This window comes from Lactuca serriola, chromosome 8 (assembly GCF_051521515.1).
Source record: "Lactuca serriola cultivar US96UC23 chromosome 8, Lser_US96UC23_V15, whole genome shotgun sequence".
Lineage (NCBI taxonomy): Eukaryota > Viridiplantae > Streptophyta > Magnoliopsida > Asterales > Asteraceae > Lactuca > Lactuca serriola.
In genome coordinates this window covers 15,798,819-15,819,124 of record NC_136415.1, presented here as the reverse complement: position 1 = coordinate 15,819,124, position 20,306 = coordinate 15,798,819, and the positions used below count along the sequence as shown (strand labels likewise).

Here is a 20,306-nt window from a genome sequence, read left to right as displayed (position 1 = left end):
GTGGCCATATTCTTGTGAATGTTTGGCCAATTTCTGTGGTGGCCTCCTCTGTACTTGTTGATCTCCCACGTACTGAAGTGGTGGAAGATAGGAAAGAAGGTATATTTCCAACGCCTAGCATGTTATGGTGAAGAGGAAATCTATCTTAGACGTGGGGGAGTCTCTTTCTGATGTTAGTGGTAGCCACATTAGGAGGCGTATGCAGCAGCAACGCGGTCTTTCTCGTATGTTGATTTTAGTTTCGTATGATCCAGAGGGAATTGTGGTGGTCCTTGTGATGGCGTGCAACAGTCTGAAGGGAATCAAAGGACGCCCGAACAACCCTTGTTTCCGATGAAAGTTTTTCCTGGGCCTAGTGGTGAGAACGTTGTAATTTTGTCAAAAGTTATTCCGAGCAGCCCGTGTTCTATGGCCCCAAACTTATGGATGCTACACTTTACCTCTGTTCTAATTTCGTCGTTACCAATTTCCTTTTGCATTATCATTTTAAATCATTCTTTGTCCATATATTTTTGTATGCAAGAAGCACAAACTACATTCATCACAACCTCTATCATTTTGAAAAAAATTCAAAACACTAATGTTTTTTTAATGTAATTTTCGTAACCACAAATTGAAGTTGACAAGCAAAACAATATACATAAAATGCCAAACTATTATTCTTGGAAAAACAATGTGGTATAGTCGCATAAGTTAAAATTCCAGAAACAAGAGGGCAAGAAGCCTCTAAGTTTGTGACGTCGATATTGTGTTGTCGTAGTAGTCAAGGAGAGAAAAAAAAAAGTAATGTTTTTGTTACTAGGTTATGAATGTGCTTACATGTTTCCTTTTTTACATTGACATCTTAAACGTTTTAAAACTCGTTTCGAAGAGGTCTAGTGAAGATCTATTTTTATAAGACTGTTGGGTGTAGGCAACATGTTATTACATGGTATTACACCCAAAAGGTGTCATGTCATCATCCTACTCATACATCGGTGATATAACACCTAATGTGGAAATGAGCAACACCAAATAACATATGATAACACCTCTTATTTTCTATTTCTTTATTATATTTTTTGATGTTTTTAATTTTTATTTTTCCAATTTGTTTTTTTTTTGTCATAATATTTATAAAAACCATATAAATTAAATCATAAATTAAAAATAACATTTAAAAAATAAAAATAAAAGTTTAATAAATCCTAAATTAAACATATCATAAAATAAAATTACAACAAAGGACAAAAACATTTAAAAACCTAAAAACAATAAAAGATGAGAAAAACTATATTTTTTTCCTAAATTATTCATCATCGGTACCGTCATAGATATGATATGTCAAGTCTTCTCGAAGTTGCTTGTGTTTTCATTGTTCTTGAATACAACGACTCTATGTAAGTATTCCACTCTTCTCGGTTGAAATTGAATGTGTCTAAGTTCCGTAGGCGAATAATCCGTAATATTTCGTCCTTTATCTTTAAACACCATGTTAAACATTATGACACATGCATACATAATATCTCATAGAGTGTCCAAGTGATATGGCCGTGTCGTATGTTAACTTCTATGTCATTTTGATTTCAGAACTCCGAAAGCACGTTCCACGTCCTTACGTGCTCCTTCTTGTATTCTCTTGAAAAATATTTGTCTCTTGGTTCTATCGGGAGTCAGAACGCCTTCACAAACGTGGAATATTGTGGATATATTCCATCGTTGAGGTAATACCCAAACATATATTCATTTCCATTCACTGTGAAAGAAGCATCTGGAGCGTTTCCTGTCAAAAGATCCTCAAATATTGGTGACTGATCAAGAATGTTTACGTCATTGTTGGAACCCGCAACTCCGAAAAAAACATGCCAAATGCATAAGTCATGTGAAGCAACAACCTCTACTACTAACAAAGGTGATCCAAGATGACCACTTGTGTATTGACCTTTCCACGCCACAAGACAATTTCTCCGTATCCACTTTGTGGAATCAATGCTTCCAAACATACCCGGAAAACCATGTTGTTGTGCATGCGTCGCATATAGTTGTTGCTTGTCATCCAATGAAGGTTTTCGCAAGTATTTGTCACCGAAGGTTTCGACAACACCTCTCGCTAATCAATACAAACTTTCTCGTGCAGTTCGCTCCGACATTCTCATGTAGTCATCAATAGAATCGGGCGACTCCCTCATAGCCATAATTTTGATTGCAGCAACACATTTTTGCAACCGTGTGAAACCTCGCCTACCCCTCGCATCATACGTCATTTGGAAAAATTCATACCTAAACATATACTTCATCTGTAAAAAAATGTGTACTTATGTCATCTAAAACGCTTTTCTAAAAAGTGTATTTATGATATCTCCTTTACATTGCATTGGCTATCGGTTGAAACTAGGCCTGACAATTCTCGACACGACCCGCAATACGACCCAGACACGACATGAAATAAACGAGTTTGGGTTGAGTTTTTCAACCCGTCAACCCGTTTATTAAACATGTCATATATGGATTTCTCAAAAAATATACGAGTTGACCCACCAACCCGTTTAGAATTTTAATAAAAAAAATTATCTATTTTTTAAATGTATTAAGTATTATACACTATATAGTTTGTATTTTATACTATGATAGTATACCCAATATCATTGACCATTTGACCCGTGGGTAACAATATGTTGATTTGCATTGCAACGCATTTAGTGTTTTCCCTAAATAATCTTAGTATCTCACAAGAACGGCGACATGAATGATTGAATCATTATCGAACAATGTCGACGCATGCGATTGAATTTATCTATGTTTGTATTAATGTTTTTGTTTGAACATGTTTCCATGAATGTTTTTAATTTTCATTTCGATGTTTAAGACTTAAGTTTCTAAAATTCGGATATGTTTCCTTTAAGAATTTATTCATGTTTAATTATCAATTTTATTTATGGAATCTGACACACGAACCCAAATCTGACCCACGAACCCGCCAACCTATGAACCCGTATAAATAAGTAGGTTGACGGGTCATATATGAGTTTATGTTCCAAACCCGCCAACCCGATACCCGCCAACCCATGACCTGTATAATTAAATGGGTCGTGTTTGGGTTGTTATATTTTGATCCGCCAACCCGAACACGACACGATTGCCATGCCTAGTTGAAACACATTTTTTTGCAAACGAAACCTTCTTTTGAAATCGATAGGTTAGTAGACATAATTATCCACAAAATAATCGTTTACTAGACGTTTATGCCCTTTTGCGCGATCTTTGTTTAACAACGCACGTCTTGTCAGTGGTGGAATTGGCTCTGGCTGTAGTAACGTGTATGTAGAATATCGATACATCATACTTACAAATATATTGTCGTCATCGTTATCATCGTTGAATGGATGGAACAGATCAAAATGATTCTTTTTTTATTTGAATTATCGAAATTATATGTGAAATTGAGGGAAATAGATTTGAGATCGAGAGAAATGGATGTTTTTGTATGTAAAAATGAGTAAAATATGTGTGTATTTATTGTAGATTTAAATGAATTTTTTTTGTTTGTGACCGTTTAACAACGGTCTAAAATATGACCATTTGATCGAAAATAGCTAGCCAAAACCCACGTTGCCTCCCGTTGCCACCGTAACACATCATGTCATAACGCCGGAAAATGTTAGGCCAGGGCAGTGTGCTGTCTGTTATGCCAATGTTTTTTGATGTCCACATCAGATTAACACCTTATGGTGTTGCCCGTACCCAATGACCTAATAATTCTTTTTGGTCATATTTGTGAGATCCAAACTCAAACCTAACCCAATCAACCGGACCCAACCCAATCCAACCGTTGGGGCCTTTAACAACCTAACTCAACCCAACCATTGAGGGCCTTTAACAACCCCCATTAAACCACACATAGTATAGTTCTAGTAGTTGGGATAGCTTTATGTAAAAGCTAACCGTTGAGAATGTTGTTAAACCACACATAATTCTAGTAGTTGGGATAGCTTTATGTAAAGCTAATAGTTAGGAATATTGTTAAATGAGTTGGATCTAGAAATGATTTAGCATGCATTTTGTGTTGCTGATTTATTATAATGTTACAATAGACAATAGGAATATCTATAAGATCGATATATATTCGAATTTAATATTTGATAATAATTCATACTTTGCTTAAAATTTTAGACCCTATGTAAGGTAGTGTCGATTGGCTTGTAAGGTAAGACTGATATAGTAAAGCAAAATAAAGGTGAAGAATGGTTTAAATTTACTTCTTTGTGATGAGAAGTTGCATGTGGCTTTGATGATGACTCAAAAGGTGTCTTCCTTGTAATGATGATGGTGGATGGTGGTCGTTTCCTCTAACTAAATTGTTATTCAAAATTTTGGACATTATTATATAATATTATATTATAACTATATGAAAAAAAAACATTACCTATTTAAATAAAAGGTGTACAAAAACACATTAGTTACTTATTTTAACACGTATAATTTATAAATACGGTTATATAACTTACTTTCAAAATCATCTATCTTAAGATTTTACATACTAATAAAAACATATACTTAATGTAAAAAATATACCTTAAGTACCGATGTGACAAAAGTTTAAAAAAGAAAAATATTGATCCTACCATGATGCATAATAAAAAATGTGAACTTGAAGATTTAACTTTATAAGTGAGAATTTAAAATGTCTCTAATGCATATAATATTTATCTCTCTCTCTCTCTCTCTCTCTATATATATATATATATATATATATATATATATATATATATATATATATATATATATTATATATAAATATAATGCATAAAAATTCAATGAAAATATTTATTTTAAACTTAAAATTGTTAATTTTTTTTCGTTGAAGAGTGGAATGACCTTTAAACTCTATATTCATTAAACATCAAGTTTAATCCAATAAATGACAACAGACAATCTAGCTCATTCAACTCTTCTATTAAACCATTAATTAGAGATCTTATAAGTATTTAACTTATCATTCAATAACCATAAAACTTATAAATGAATGTCTACATATGTTTAAATTGAATTGATTGAATTGGTTTATTGTCATAAAAAACCTACAAACTCATGTTTTCAGTTTTAAATGGTCATTGAATTATTTTATGTGCATTTTAATATATTGAGGTCTTAAATTCTATGTCAAAAAACATTTTTTGTCAAAAGTGAAGGGGTCATCTGGTAAATTGAACTGATTTGGACTTTGACTGTGAGAAGGAAAGTTTATCATAATGTGGAAATTGCCATGTATTACCTTATTTTCCAAAAAATGATGAAATATAAACTCTTTCCCTTTATCGTCATCGTCGCTATCATAGTTGCTATCATCATCGCTAAAGCTCATCCCCTTCATCCTTCCTTCTGTTAACGCTCTTTCCTTTTACCAAAAACACAAAAGCGTCTAAGGATGTCTAGCCGCCACACCGATCATTCCCACGGGGGGGGGGGGGGGGGGGGGGGAATGCGAGGTAGGTAATTTATCTAATGTAGATGCCTCCTAAAGAGTAACGGAGGTGTGAGAAGTAGGCACTCTACTCGTGAGTGTAATGGTATAAGCATGCCTGACTGTAAGATCGACTGATCGATTATTGTGGATCGCACCTCACCGCATGCATTGAATGAGTGAAGATCTTCCTTCCCCCTTGCTAATTAGCATGATGAAGACTAATTTCACCATAAAATTTTACTCAAAGCCTAAAGTAAGTATACAAGAAGCTGGTAGAGCTTTAGCCATTGGACCATATCGATATATCCTCCTATACTCGCTACTTCCTTCTTTATCCTTCAGGCACTAAAGGAGCAACAAAGGAGCTCACTTCCTTCAACCAGAGTCTTGACCAAAATACGGGATGTTGACCACATACGCGCAGCGTGCCATAACATATGCCCAACATACTTGCTAGAAAACTTTTCTTTCTATTAAGAGCTTAATCCCTTAAGTCATTTCGTCCAAAATCTAGATCTTGTCCTCAAATGACGTTCTTAATCATAAAGTTTCCAACTTTATGATCTTGCATGGCTATTAAGTGCCCAATACGAAAACCCTAACTTAATACAAGGTCTAAACCACTAAAGAGCATGCATGGAAGGAAACTAAAGATCAACATTAAATTTTTATGACTCTAAACTCTTCAAAACTTTTAAAAGGACAACTCATATGATTTAGAATAAATTCTACTCATAAACACCAAGCTTATGGGACCGAAATGAACACAAATCCATGGCTAACAAGATCTAAGCAAAACTTCATCAAGATCAGAGATTTTTACCTCTAAGTGGTGTAAAATGATGATGTGCTTCTGGATCCAATGCACTTCATTCATCTAAGATGGTCTCCTCTCTTTCTCCTTCCTTCAAGAATACCACAAAGCAAACTTCCAAGCTAAACATGCACAAACAAGGAATTAGGATTTTCTTGGGATGAAGATGGGGATGGAGGCTGATGAATGAAGGGTTTGACCACTGACCACGTACGCCCAACGTACTCACGCAACCCCCATTTTTCATTTAAATGCCATTTGTGACCAATTTACAAGTAATTTTCATACCAAGGGTCAAAATGTAAAATACCTGGAAATCGAGATGTTACGATTCTCCCCCACTTGAATCAGACTTCATCCTCAAAGTCCATTGTTGTGAATAACTTTGGGTAGTGCTCTCGCATCTCTGCCTCGGGTTCCCAAATCCATTTGGAACCTTTCTGATGTTGCCATTGGGCCTTGACCAAAGACACCACCTTCTTGCACAATGCCATCGTCTTCGTATCCAAGATTGCTATTGGTCTCTCAACATAATTCAAACAATCATCAACCTGAATATCATCCAAAGGGACCACCGCTGAATCATCATCCGTACACTTCTGAAGCTGAGAAAAATGGAAATCACCTGAAACGGCCCAACCAATAAGCTACCCTCCCAACCCTGGGAATCACCTGAAACGGCCCTATATACTGGGACCCCAAATTTCTCCTCTTCCTGAAGCATATTACACCCTTCCAGGGTGATACCTTCAATAGAACCATATCGCCGACCTGGAACTCCAACTCTGATTGGCGTCTGTCGGCATAAATCTTCTGCTAACTCTGAGTTGTTTGTAACCTCTGTCTGATCTGCTGAATAAGCTCTATCGTCTAAAGGACTACTTTGGTCCTTCCCATAACCGTATGACCCACCTCTCCCTAGTAGACAGGGGTACGACACTTCCTCCTATAGAGAAGCTCGAATAGTGGCACACCGATACTGGAGTGGTAGTTGTTGTTGTATGAAAAATCATCTAGGGGAAGGTAGGAGTCCCAACTCCCACCGAAATCAATAACACATGCTTGCAACATATCCTCAAGCGTCTGAATGGTCAGCTCGCTCTGACTGTCAGTCTACGAATGATAAGCCATACTAAAGCGCAATCTTGTACCCATTTTCTTGTGGAACCTCTGCCAAAACCACGAAATGAATCGAACGTCCCGATATGATATATAGAATTTGGGACACCATGTCGAGTGACGATCTCGCTCACATACACATCGGCCAATTTCTCGGCCGAGGAACTCTCCCGAATAGCTAAGAAGTGAGCACTCTTGGTCAGACGGTCCACTATTGTTGGATTAGTGTCTAAGTCCATAACTATTTTGGTATGTACTTGACCCGATGGTGCATGGTCCTTTTGGGTTGCCTTCACCAAAGCAACTTGATAGGATGAATTATGGAGAGAGAGGATTAATAATGATTTATTAATATATTATGAGAATAATATATTATAGGAGAAATTATATTGTTTAATTAATATTAGTCAAGAATTACTGAGAATTAATTTTGTGGCTAAAAGAGGTTAATTAAACTTAAGGGACTAGAACTATCAATTGTGTGATAGTTGAATATTGGGCTAATGGACTCCATATTAGAGGAGTGGACGAATTCTATGGGGAAACCCAATAGAAATCGTCCAAGGCCTCTAAGGAGGGAGTCCATGGGCTGCTTAGGGCCTAAACAGTCAAATTTGGGTTTCCTTGTTAGATAACCCTAATAGCCTCACTATATAAGGACCCCTAGGGCACCAAAACGTGGCTAACTGACTCCTTAGGGTTTCTAGACGTTTTTGAGTGCCTCTCCTCTTCTCCTTCTTCATCCTCTTGCTCTTGGTGTGTGTGAGCCATTAAAGGAGTGACATTTGTGACTCTAAGCTTTCAGAAGCCAATTACAAGGAGGATTTGAGATTGTTATTGCTACATAACAATCAAGGTAAGATCTAAACCCTATTCTTATGTTAATATATATTGATTATCACATGCTAGATCTGGGGTTTAAAGGCTTGGATGAATGCATGTACAATAGAGAAACCTAGATCCAAGCATTAGGGTTTGCATGGGCACATAGGATGTTCTTTTGGCCAAAACCCATCAACTATCACCCAAATCACATCAAACCCCTTAGCCTTCAGAGGTAGCTTGGTGATAAAATTCATGGTGATCTACTCCCATTTCCACATGGGAACCTACAGAGGCTGAAGTTTACCATGCAACCTTTGGTGCTCGGCCTTGACCATCCGACAGGTCAAGCACCTCTCAACATACCAAGTTATTTATCTCCTCATGCACGGACACCAGTAACTTAGTCGCAAATCCTGATACATCTTGGTGGCTCCATGATGTATCAAAAATCTGGATTTGTGTGCCTCTTCTAGCACAATCTGTTTGATCCTACCAAAATCCGATACCCAAAACTGACCACACCGGATCAGAAATCCACGACTGTCGATGGAAAACCTATCAATCTCGCCCCTGATCCTCTCTTGTTTCTAATGCTCCTTCTTGACTCCCTCTTCCTGCGCATCCTTAATCAAATCCGGAAGTGGAGAATCAATCAAAATCTTCATACATAAACTCCCAACTGAGGAACTAGCTGACTTGCGGCTCAACGCATCAGTAACCATATTTGCTTTTACCAGGTGGTAAAGGATCTCGCTGTCATAATTCTTGATCATATCAAGTCACCTACGTTGTCTCATGTTCAGATTCAGCCGAACCATGAGATATCTCAAACTCTTGTGATCCATATAGATAGTGCACCAGACCCCATACAAATAATGTTGCCAAATCTTGAGAGAAAACACCACTGCTCTCAACTCCAAATCATGTGTCGGATACCGAACCTCATGTGACTTCAGCTGCCTAGAAGCATACACAATAACCCTCCCTCGGTGCACAAGAACTGACCCCAACATAGTGATGGAAGCATCATAATACAAAAGAAAAGTCCTACACACCCTCAGGGAGAGTCAACACTAGGGGCTCACATAACTTCTATCTCAACGTCTCGAACACAACCTACTTCTCAGGTCCCCAGCGAAAATCCACACCCTTTCTCATCAAGCGAGTGAGGGGTACAACAATCTTGGAGAATCCTAAATAACTCTCTGATAATACCCAACTAATCCCAGAAAACTTCTAATATTTGAGGGAGACTTCAGAACCTCACACTACATAACCACCTCAATCTTGGCCGGGTCGAACAAAATCTCATTCTAGTTAACGAGGTATCCCAAGCACTGTACCTCCAGTAACCAAAAATCACACTTCGAGAACTTAGCATATAGTCGTTTTAGCCTTAAAACTCCTAGAAGCTCCCGAAGGTGCTCCTCATGCTACTCCTTGGTCTTGAAATAGACTAGGATATCATCAGTGAAAACAATAACTGAACGATTGAACATCGGCATGCACACTCGATTCATCAAGTCCATGAATGTTGTCGGTGCATTAGTGAGCCCAAACGACATCACCACAAACTCGTAATGACCATAATGATTCAAAAACACGGTCTTCTCCATGTCCTATTCTCTGACCCTCATTTGATGATACCTCGACCTCAAATCGATCTTAGAGAACCAAGATGTGCCTTGCAACTGATTAAAGAGATCATCAATCCGTGGAAGTGGATAACGTTTTTCACCGTCAACTTGTTCAACTCCCGATGATCAATACACATCCGGTGGGAACCATCATTTTTCTTAACAAACAAAATCGACTCTCTCTACGGCGAACTGCTAGGTCTAATAAACTGCTTTACCAATGGCTCTTGAAGCTGAGAGGACAACTCCTGCATCTCCGGTGGTGCCAAACGGTACCACACCTTAGCAACTGGGGGCATTATCGAGCACCAAATCGGTCCTAAACTCAACCTGCCTTTCAGGAGGCACAATAGGTAATTCCTCCAGAAACACATATTGGAACTCCCTAACTATGTAAAACTAAAACCTCCTTCCCGACCCGAGTATCAACCACATACGCGAGATAACCCATACACCTATGCTACAAATATCGTCGTTCCCTAGCTGCAAAACAAAAGGCTAATCCAACCCTGGTACTCTCTCTATAAATAACCAGCTCTCCCCCAATTGGGGTTCGAACTACCACTCGATGCCTCTCGCATTCAATCATTGCACTAAACCTGCTCAACCAATCCATCCATACTATCACGCATACATCCCCCATGGGAATACGCGTCAGATTAACCGGGTAAGACACCCTGAAAATCTCCAAGACACAACCCTGATAAATGCTCGATGCAGAAACCTCGTGTTCATTAGCAATAGGAACCTGCAACGGACACTCCAACTTTCCCAAAGTCATATCAAAACTCCTACTGAAACACCGAGACACAAAAGATCGACTCACACCCTAGTCAAAAAGCACTAGAGCAGGCAAGGAGTTCACTAAGAAGGTGCTTAGCAGAATTATAAACATAAGCATACCATAAAACAATTAACATAATAATAAATGAAAACATACCAGTACCGACGTTCGACGCTACCCTGTCCTCCCCCGTTGTGAGCTGGAAAGCACGAACTCGAGCCCTTATGGGCTCCGCCTTACCTTGGCGTTCATCCGTGATCCTCAAAGTAGTCAGTTCTAGATCCTGTGCCGATCTGGCAGCGAGCAAGGGAAAATTGTGCTTTACATGGCTAACCTACTCATAGTGGTAACAAATTCTAATGCTCACTGGCGGGACCTATTGACAATAGTCCCTAGCAATGTGACCCCTCCTTCCATATTTGTGTCATCCAAAAGAAGATCAGCAAACACCCTCATGAACCTTGCCGTACTTGCCACAAGTACGACCCGTTTGTCCCAGATCGCGAATTAGAGGGCTTGAACCGCTTCGATGCAGGCTATGTCTGAATGGAAGCCTACTGCTGATCCTTCGTCTGGATCTCCATCTTGGTCTCTCGCCTCATAGTAGCATCCTAAAGCTCAGTGAGGGTACTATAACATTGGGTGGACACAAACTGTCAGATGTCGGTCTTTAGCACACTCAAATACTGTGTCATCTAAGCCTACACCGAAGCAACGAACTCAGGACAGAACAAAGCCCTCTCCGTAAACATCTTGGTGATCTCTGTCACTGTCTCAGTTGTCTGTCTCAGATCTAGGTACTCCTGATCCAATCTATACCTCTCCACCAAGGGAACATATATCATACGGAACATCTCCGAGAACTGCTCCCAAGTAATAGTAGCCCTCTCCTCAGGAGTGTACGAACCGGTCACCAACCTCCGCCAATCCTTCGCCCCTAACGGAGAAGGTTCAGGGTGCACTTGAACTTTTGGTCATCCGGGAAAGAACATATGAAGAAACAACCCTCCACATCAGACAACCACCTCATCGCCATAATCGGGTCCTTGACCCCGTCAATGTAACATCCCGATTTCCAGGTACGAGATTTATTCTTTATTAAGCAAGTTTCCCTTGGAAATCGGTGAGTTGATGGCCTCAACTTGACGTGTTGGGATGATTTGGGTCACACATCTTTTTGGACCAACTCGACGAGTTGGTGAGGAAAACTCGATGAGTTAGCGGTTGGGTGAGAAACCCTAAATTTTAGGGTTTTCACCCTATATAACTTCCTTAAGTCCTTGAGGCTGGTCTTTTATCAGCCTCCAAACCCTATTATCGACCTTGTGAACCCTAATCATCATTTCATCTCATATTGTGAGAAAGTGTGGCAATTTGGAGCAAAAGAAGGAGAAGATTGAGAGAATGAGGCAATGATCTAGCAAGATAAGCTCTCATCTTCAGTTTGGCACTCTTTTGGATTGCTGTAAGTATTCAAGATCCGATTTTTATCTATCTATGTAGCTAGATCTTGAGTTTGGTCCCTTTTCTCCTTATTCTTAGATGTTGCAATGGATGGACTTCATAGAGTTTGCAACTTTATGAATCTCCAGGTCAAGGTGACCTTATAGTAGGTTAGATATGGTCTTTAGCCAAGCTTTGATGCCATGCATGGAGTTTAGGTCATATTTTTCCTTTTTTTGACCCATTTTGGGTTCAAGACATGCATTGGACATGCATGTAAATAAATCACTAACCTTTGGGACGTTTTTGAGGCTATAATCTCTTTTAGAAAAGTTAGATTCCAGATCCCAAGGATTTTATGCTTAATGGTTAAGCCTTTGAGTTTTCAAGCCTTGTGGAGGGGTTTTTGAGCATTTGGAGTAGCCCCAAAGGATAAAGTTGGAAACTTTATCCTTTTAGACACATTTGGAGTTTAGATCTGAGCCTTAGAGTCCCTAGAATCAAAGAATCAAATGTATGTGTTAAGTCGGGGAAAACTCAACGAGTTGTCCAACTAACTCGACGAGTTGGCTAGGGTTTTCCCCGACTTTCTGAGTACTGTAGAACTCAGCGAGTTCATAGGTGCACTCGACGAGTTGGGTCAACATGGAATTTTGACCTTAACCGTTGACTTTGACTTTGACCATGGTTTGCCAAGTTGGACTTTTGAGGGCATTTTGGGATTTTGATGGGATTGGTCATGATGGTTGTAGGCTTTGAGTCAGGAGCTGAGATTCGAAGTCAGACCTTAGCAATTTTGCACTACTTGTGAGGTGAGCTTCCCTCACTGTACTTACGGGTCGAAGGCACCATGGCCGACCCTTTGGATTGTTATCCTGATTATCGTATGATTGAGTACCGTAGTGATCTGTTAGATTTGAATCATGGTAGATAGGATGATGTTATGCTTATTGATCTGTATGATTTGTGCTTGTCTGTAACATACACGTTCAGTTATCGTGTTTTGTTTAAAAACGAATATTATTTAATATATGATTTTGGCGTGTTGAGTTTTAACAAGATAGTTTTATGAAGAATGGAAGTAAAACTATGTTTAGAATCATTCGGGAAGTATTGGAAGTCTTATGAGATTCCATTCAAAAGTCAAATATCAAAATTAATGAAAATATAAAGTTGGAAATAAATAAAAATAATGTTATTGTAAGTTGTAGATTATCTCGTTAGAAACATTTAGGCAAAAACCTCATCGAAATCCGAGTTATAACGAAGAAGTTATGAACAATCAAATATCCGCAACAAAACCGGCAAAACACTATTTAGCGTAAAAAGTGAATTTTTGATAAACTACTTTTTAGCTTTAGTGATCTAAATGAAAGTCGTAATATTCGTTAAACCGAGAATTTTCATAAAAAGAATGTCCAAATCTAACTTTGTATGAGGAAGTTATGATTTTTCTAAGTTTCAATATAGCAGTATACACTATACAGCTAAAAACTCGAAATAAAGATCGAGTGATTTTTAGCCGACACAACCTAAACGAGAATCGAAGGTCTCGTCAATAGTAGTACAACGGTAAAAAGACAGACAAAAACGGACGTCGGATGAAGAAGTTATGAATTTTTAACGGATTTTCCTGTCCCGGTCTGTTAAAAATAATAATATTAAAAAATAAATTCAAAATTAGCCAATGGAGTCTAAATGAAAGTTGTAGAGTATAATCTCGCCTACACGTGCATATACAAAAGTTATGAATTTTTGAAGATTTGGGCACAAAATCCAAGAAGCTTTGCATGCTTGGCTCAGAATCGGCCACGTCGCCCCACTTCGCATGCCCGCCCCGTGTCCAACTCGTAGTGCGTCCGAAGGGAGGTCCAACCGAAACTCGCCGCGTGCCGCACCCGTGGCCTATCCGAAGCGAGCCACCTAGCCTGCGAGATCTGACGCGTGCTACCCCCGCATGTCCGACACGTGTCTCGTCCTCCCCCTCGGAACTGAGCCCTCGCACCATGCATAAGGGAGGTGCGAACCCTCCTGGTTTTGGTTGGAAATTTCACACTTTTTACACCTTACACCCTCTTTTAAGCTATTTTACAACCCCCGAAGCCCCGGGATCATACCTAACACCTGAAAAACGTCCCGAAGTGCCCGAAGACCCCGAGAAATTTATCTTTTCGGATTGAAGCTCGACCCTCGCAAGGCCCGGTTTTCAATAAAGCTCTCGGTTTTCATCGAAGAAAGTTAATTATAGAAACAAAGTGTTGCCCAAATTACTATTTTAACCTTCGGTTGTTTCACGGTGAGTTCAAATTATAGGAACAATTGTATGTTATGTGTTGTATATGCAATATGTTTTCCTGTGTTATTATGATAATGAGCTATTCCTTTGACCACGAAGTGAATGACTAAGCATCACTCGGGTATTGGTATGTAGCCTTTAACCATGAAGTGAATGAGTAAGAATCACTTTGGCACTGACAGAATGCTGGATAGGGCTGGAAGCCTGTAAATTCCATCAAAATGTTAATTCAGAAATCTTTTATTTTATGTGCCACTTGGGCTAAAGTCTTATTGATGTATATCAAGTTGAAATTGTTGTATCTCATTGATTGTAAATCTTTAAATTAGATCATTTGTTGATATGGAAAGCCTCTCACATGATTCACATATGCCTTTTTTGTTCTCTGTTCCTCTTTGCTCCTGTCATATTGGTATATATATATATGGCATAACGTTATATTACATCTATTTTTGAACTCACTAAGCGTCACCGCTTATCCCTCTCAGTGTTTAACTATTGCGGGTAATAAGGATCCAATATAGAAACATATTGTTGGAAGATTTAGAATAGTTAATAATATTACTTTTGTATTTAGTGATCGTGTATGTATTAGTGTATAATTTCCTGGGTAGTTATGTAATATACTAAAACTTAGTCGGTTTGTATCCAGTCTTTGTAAATAAACTATTAATGTAAAATATTGTTTATGAATATGCATGTAGCATGTTTTGGATTAATATGATGTAGTTTTAGAGAGAGGTTGTCTCATTGTCTATTGATTGCTTATATGTTTATGAGTTATGTATATGTCGACATGTGTGTGGTTGGGTTGAGGTGGTCCTGCTTTGTGCTGAAGGTCAACAGACCCACGGCGGCCCAGATAGACTGAAGGCCTACGAGGCGAGACTAGTCAGGCCGAAGGCCCAAAGAACGGTTCAGACAGGCTGAAGGCCCGGTGTGGCGGTCCAGACATGTTGAAGGTTTTGTATGCATGCTGTTGTGTGATAGTTATGATTATGTATTATGGTGGTATTTTGGGGAAGACTCACTAAGATTTGGGCTTACAATTTTAGATTATGTTTCAGGTACCTCAGATGATCATGGGAAGGCGAAGGCTTGATCGTGCACCTCTTAGTGTTTTGTGTTATGATTTTTGGGAAAATTCTGATGTGAAACTTATTTTGAAAACAAATTATAATAAAATGATGTTTCTGTGGTTATTAAAAGAGTTTAAAATTTTCAAGAATTTTTGGAATGTTACAATCAAACCGCGGGGGCTTCGTGTTGTCGAAGTCCCGATACTTAAATGATCTATCCTCTCGAATCCTCGCATCAACAACAGCCGCGGTAGCTACAACAGCAGGCTCAATGAGTGCAACATGATCATCAAATAGCTCAATCATAGCAGGCTTGATAGACCTAAACAACTTCTAAATAGAATTCCGGAGAGCAACAACTACCTTAGTAGTGATCAACTCATGAATGTCATCATCTATCAACCTCGTCCTATCCTGGCCACCAACTCCCGAACTTGAACCTCTCGTCATCACCATACTGAAAATAAACTAAGATATACATCAGAAAGACCATAATTCATACTACTATAACCATCATGACAAGACTAACCTTCGGGGTGTGTGACTTCCTTACTACGCGTACGGGTCCTGTGCTTTCAGTAGTACAGGCCCATACTACCTTTCACACCTACCGGTATTTGTCTCAATTGATCATCACAAACTGCCCAAAAGCAGACCCACAACTAGGGTATGCATTCATCCAACTGGCCTACTACACCCACATACTCACTAATGAAACTTCCACCAACCCTATAACCACTCATGCATACTAATCATACATAATAGTGGATCCCATAGTCAGTCGAATACTTGATTCTACCCTAAGCCAAAAACCAAAAAAGGAACAGTAAATAAGGCTAAATCAAACATTCTCAGACTATAGAGTCTTAGTTATCTATAACTATGATGCACACACTAAGCAACCACAGTAATGATGTAAATTTCATCTAACATACAAGAAGTCCTCCTAGGCTATCAGACATCATACATCAGACTGGTCTACCCTCGGGTCCAATCAACTTTACCTTCTATTAAGAGCTTAATCCCTTAAGCCCTTTCATCTAAAATCCAGATCTAGTCCTCAAATGATGTCCTTAATCTTAAAGTTTCCAACTTTACGATCTTGCATGGATATTAAGTGCCCATTACCAAAACCCTAACTTAATACAAGGTCCAAATCATTAAAGAGCATGCTTGGAGGGAAACTAAGGATCAAGATTACATTTTTATGACTCTAAACTCTTCAAAACGTCTGAAATGACAACTCATATGATTTAGAGTAAATCGTATTCATAAACACCAAGCTTATGGGGTCAAAATGAATGCAAATCCATAGCTAACAAGATCTAAGTAAAACTTCATCAAGATCATAGATTTTTACCTCCAAGTGGTGTAAAATGATGATGTGATTCTGGATCCAAAGTGCTTTACTCTTCTAAGATACCCTCTGCTATTTCTCATTCCTTCAAGAATACCACAAAACACACTTTCAAGCTAAAAAGGCACAAACAAGGAATTAAGGTTTGCTTGGGACGAAGATGGGGATGGAGGCTGATGAATGAAATGATCTAAAAGAGTTAAGGATGTTTAAATAGGGTCCAAAGCCTAAAATTTAGGGTTTGACCTCTGACCACATACACTCATCGTACTCATGCAGCCCCCACTTTTCATTTAAATGCCATTTGTGACCAATTTGCAAGCACTTCTCATACCAAGGGTCAAAATGTAAAATACATGGAAATCGAGATGTTATACGTAAAACCCTAAATAAGGGTTGTCAAATTTCAAGGTCTTCATGCTGACGTATCATAACGCTCGTTACATCCTAACATCTCTTATATTCCTTGTGATTTCTTGAGAAATCCATCTGGTGTGTTCTTGTGATTCTTGTCCATTAAATGATGATCAAAACATCAGGACAGTCGGAGCAATACACTAACGGTGGTTGCTAGTAGTAACGGTGATTATACTTCTCAACTTATGAATCATATTAGGGGATATGAACCCCATCTTATGGGTTCCCTAAAGTAAGAACAATAGGGGATGGCTCCTTAACGATTTTTCATACCCAATTCCAAATCTCAAATTAATCATATTAGTATAGATTTGTATATGTCGATAGGTTTGATTTGGTGCTTATGGTGGTTGGATCGATTAACGTGGTAGTACACGTGACAACACTGATTATTCATGCAATCGATTTCTAGATTTAATATCCATAATTCTACTACAACTCAATCGCCGAACATCTCTATTTGACGACAAAAAATTCCTAAATTCGTGGTGAAGACGGAGACATCAAACAGTCGACCTGAAAACCTACATGCATTTCTTGTTATATACACATGGTAATCTTAGCTTTTAATTATTTTTTGGGATAAATTTAGGAATGTTGGGTTGCTTAACATTTGAAAATTTACAACAGAAACATGTATGCCGATTAGTACATATGAACTCAATGAGGATGCTTCCGGTAATCATTACAAATGATTTTTTTGAGGGGGTAGCCTGAAACTGCAAAAAATAGAGTATCCATCATAACTGTAAGGAAATAAAGAGATTTTGAGGTTAAAGAAGAATTTGGATTTTTAAGATGGTAGACTCTTATTATAAAAGAATATGCGAGGAAATTTATGGTGTATAAGCATGGATGGTGGTTGGTTTCTAATGGAATGTGTTACAGTATAAATGTGAAGGTAATGAAGGGATACATTCGACATATGTCTAAAGATGACCTCTCCACTATGTACATGTACTAGCCTACATGATCTCAATAATCTACCTCATACAAATCAGACATGTTGACTTACTGCAAATCGGGAGTAACACCCATTGTTACCATTTAACAGGTTATTTTGACATTGATATTCTAAAAAGCACAAATATTAATTTAAGTACCAATTAACTCCAAAAAAAAGCATCCCTTTCCAAGGTGGTTGCTCATCTCGGGTCCGTTGAAGCGTGGGTTGCTCTGTTAATTCTACCTAGGTGTACTCTTCAGGTGTTCAAGCCCAAGAATAGGCAAGAAAGGAGGTATGGCAACAGGAAGTCATTGCAACATCGTAATATTTTGAGCGCTTTAGCCACTTGGGGGACTGAAGACGGTATCGCCAAGCTAGTTAAAAACTTAGTTGGCAATGTAAGACTGGAGCAACAAGGCAAAAAAGAAGAGTACATTCAGGATGGAAGAACATCGGGCAACACCAATGTCAGAAAATGTCTTCGTAAGGTTGCCGATGGACATTTTACAGCAGCAGTGAAAGTTTTATGTTCTTCGGGGGTTGCTCCATTTGGGGGTGATACCACGAAGACATTGGAGGATAAGCATCCATACAAGCCACCACCTTCCATGCCCAACACCATATTTTCAGAACCTCCCCTTGTAGTGGATGTTGACAATGTCCTTCGGGGAATTAAATCATTCCCTAAAGGTACCTCGTGTGGGAGAGACGGGTTGAGAGCTCAACATATTTTGGATGCCCTTTGTGGTGAAGGTTCGGCTATAGCTAACGAACTCCTGCATGCTATTACATATGTGGTTAATCTATGGATTGGGGGGGGGGGGAGATGCCCTTCGAGTTTAGTAGAATTTGTTGCCTCTGCTCCTCTCACGCCGCTCTTAAAACTTGACAAGGGAATACGACTTATTGTTGTAGGTACTATATGGAGACGTTTGGTTTCCAAGTTGGCTATGAAAGGTGTTGGTAAGGAAATGACCAAGTATCTAAATGATTTCCAGTTCGGGGTCGGGGTGTCGGGTGGTGCTGAGGCCATATTACATAGCGCCAATAGGGTGTTGAGCGAGTGCCATGATGACGGATCTCTCTCCATGCTTACCGTGGATTTCTCTAATGCCTTTAACCTTGTTGACAGATCTGCATTGCTTCATGAGGTCAGGTTGAAGTGTCCTTCTATATCCTTGTGGGTAGAATTCCTCTATGGTCAAGCAGCAAGGTTGTATCTCGACAACACACATATTTGGTCCACTACTGGGGTTCAACAAGGAGACCCCTTGGGACCACTTCTCTTTGCCCTTGTGTTACACCGCTCTTGCATAATATTAACAACAATTGCAAGCTTCTTCTCCATGCATGGTACCTTGATGATGACACACTTATTGGAGATTCGGAAGAGGTGGCCAAAGCGTTGGACATCATTACGGAGATTGGCCCAAAATTGGGCCTTCAACTTAATATCAAGAAAACAGAGCTCTTTTGGCCCTTGTGCGACGGTAGGAAGCTACGTGAGGGGCTATTCCTGGCTGACATCGGGAGGTCGCATTTGGGGGTGAAACTTCTTGGGGGAGCTGTTAGTAGAGATGCTAGTTTCATTAACAGCTTAGCCATAAAAAGAGCCGAAAACGCTGTGAATTTGATGCGCCTTCTTCCTCAATTGTCTGACCCCCAGAGTGAGCTCCTTCTGCTTCGGTCTTGTATGGGTATTGCTAAGCTTTTCTTTGGGCTGAGGACGTGTCAACCCATTCACATGGAAGAGGCGACAATATTCTTTGACAATGGGTTGCGCGGGGCCATTGAGGACATTGTGGTTTGTGGTGGCCCTTTCTTTGGTGACATACAATGGCGCATTGCTTCTTGTACACATCAGGTTTGGTGGTTTGGGTTTATACTCGACAGTAGAGGCTACTTCATATGCTTTTGTTGCCTCAAGGGCCCAAACTTGGGTATTGCAAGACCACATCTTATAGGATAGCGGTATATACGGTATGGATTCTGATTATGATGGTGCCTTGGCTTCTCTTCGTAACAAGCTTCCAGATTCTGACCTTAGCAGTTTTACTACTAAAGACACCGCCCCCCTAAATCCCAGAGTACGCTGGCGAGTGCCCTTTTTCGTAAAATTGTCCAAGATATGGAAGTTCATCTCGAC

General features: G+C 39.2%; 1 protein-coding gene across 1 annotated transcript; it reads right to left on the bottom strand.

Annotated features, from left to right (window-relative positions):
* Positions 1 to 1,652: 1,652 nt before the first annotated feature.
* Positions 1,653 to 1,982, bottom strand: LOC145066655 (uncharacterized). The gene has a single exon (XM_079013942.1). It carries the CDS (start codon positions 1,980 to 1,982, stop codon positions 1,653 to 1,655), a length of 330 nt encoding a protein of 109 aa, XP_078870068.1.
* Between the last annotated feature and the right edge of the window lie 18,324 nt (positions 1,983 to 20,306).

What these genes read in the sequence shown, in the direction of transcription:
- LOC145066655 (XM_079013942.1), bottom strand. Translation starts at nt 1,982, where the DNA reads ATGTTTGGAAGCATTGATTCCACAAAGTGGATACGGAGAAATTGTCTT.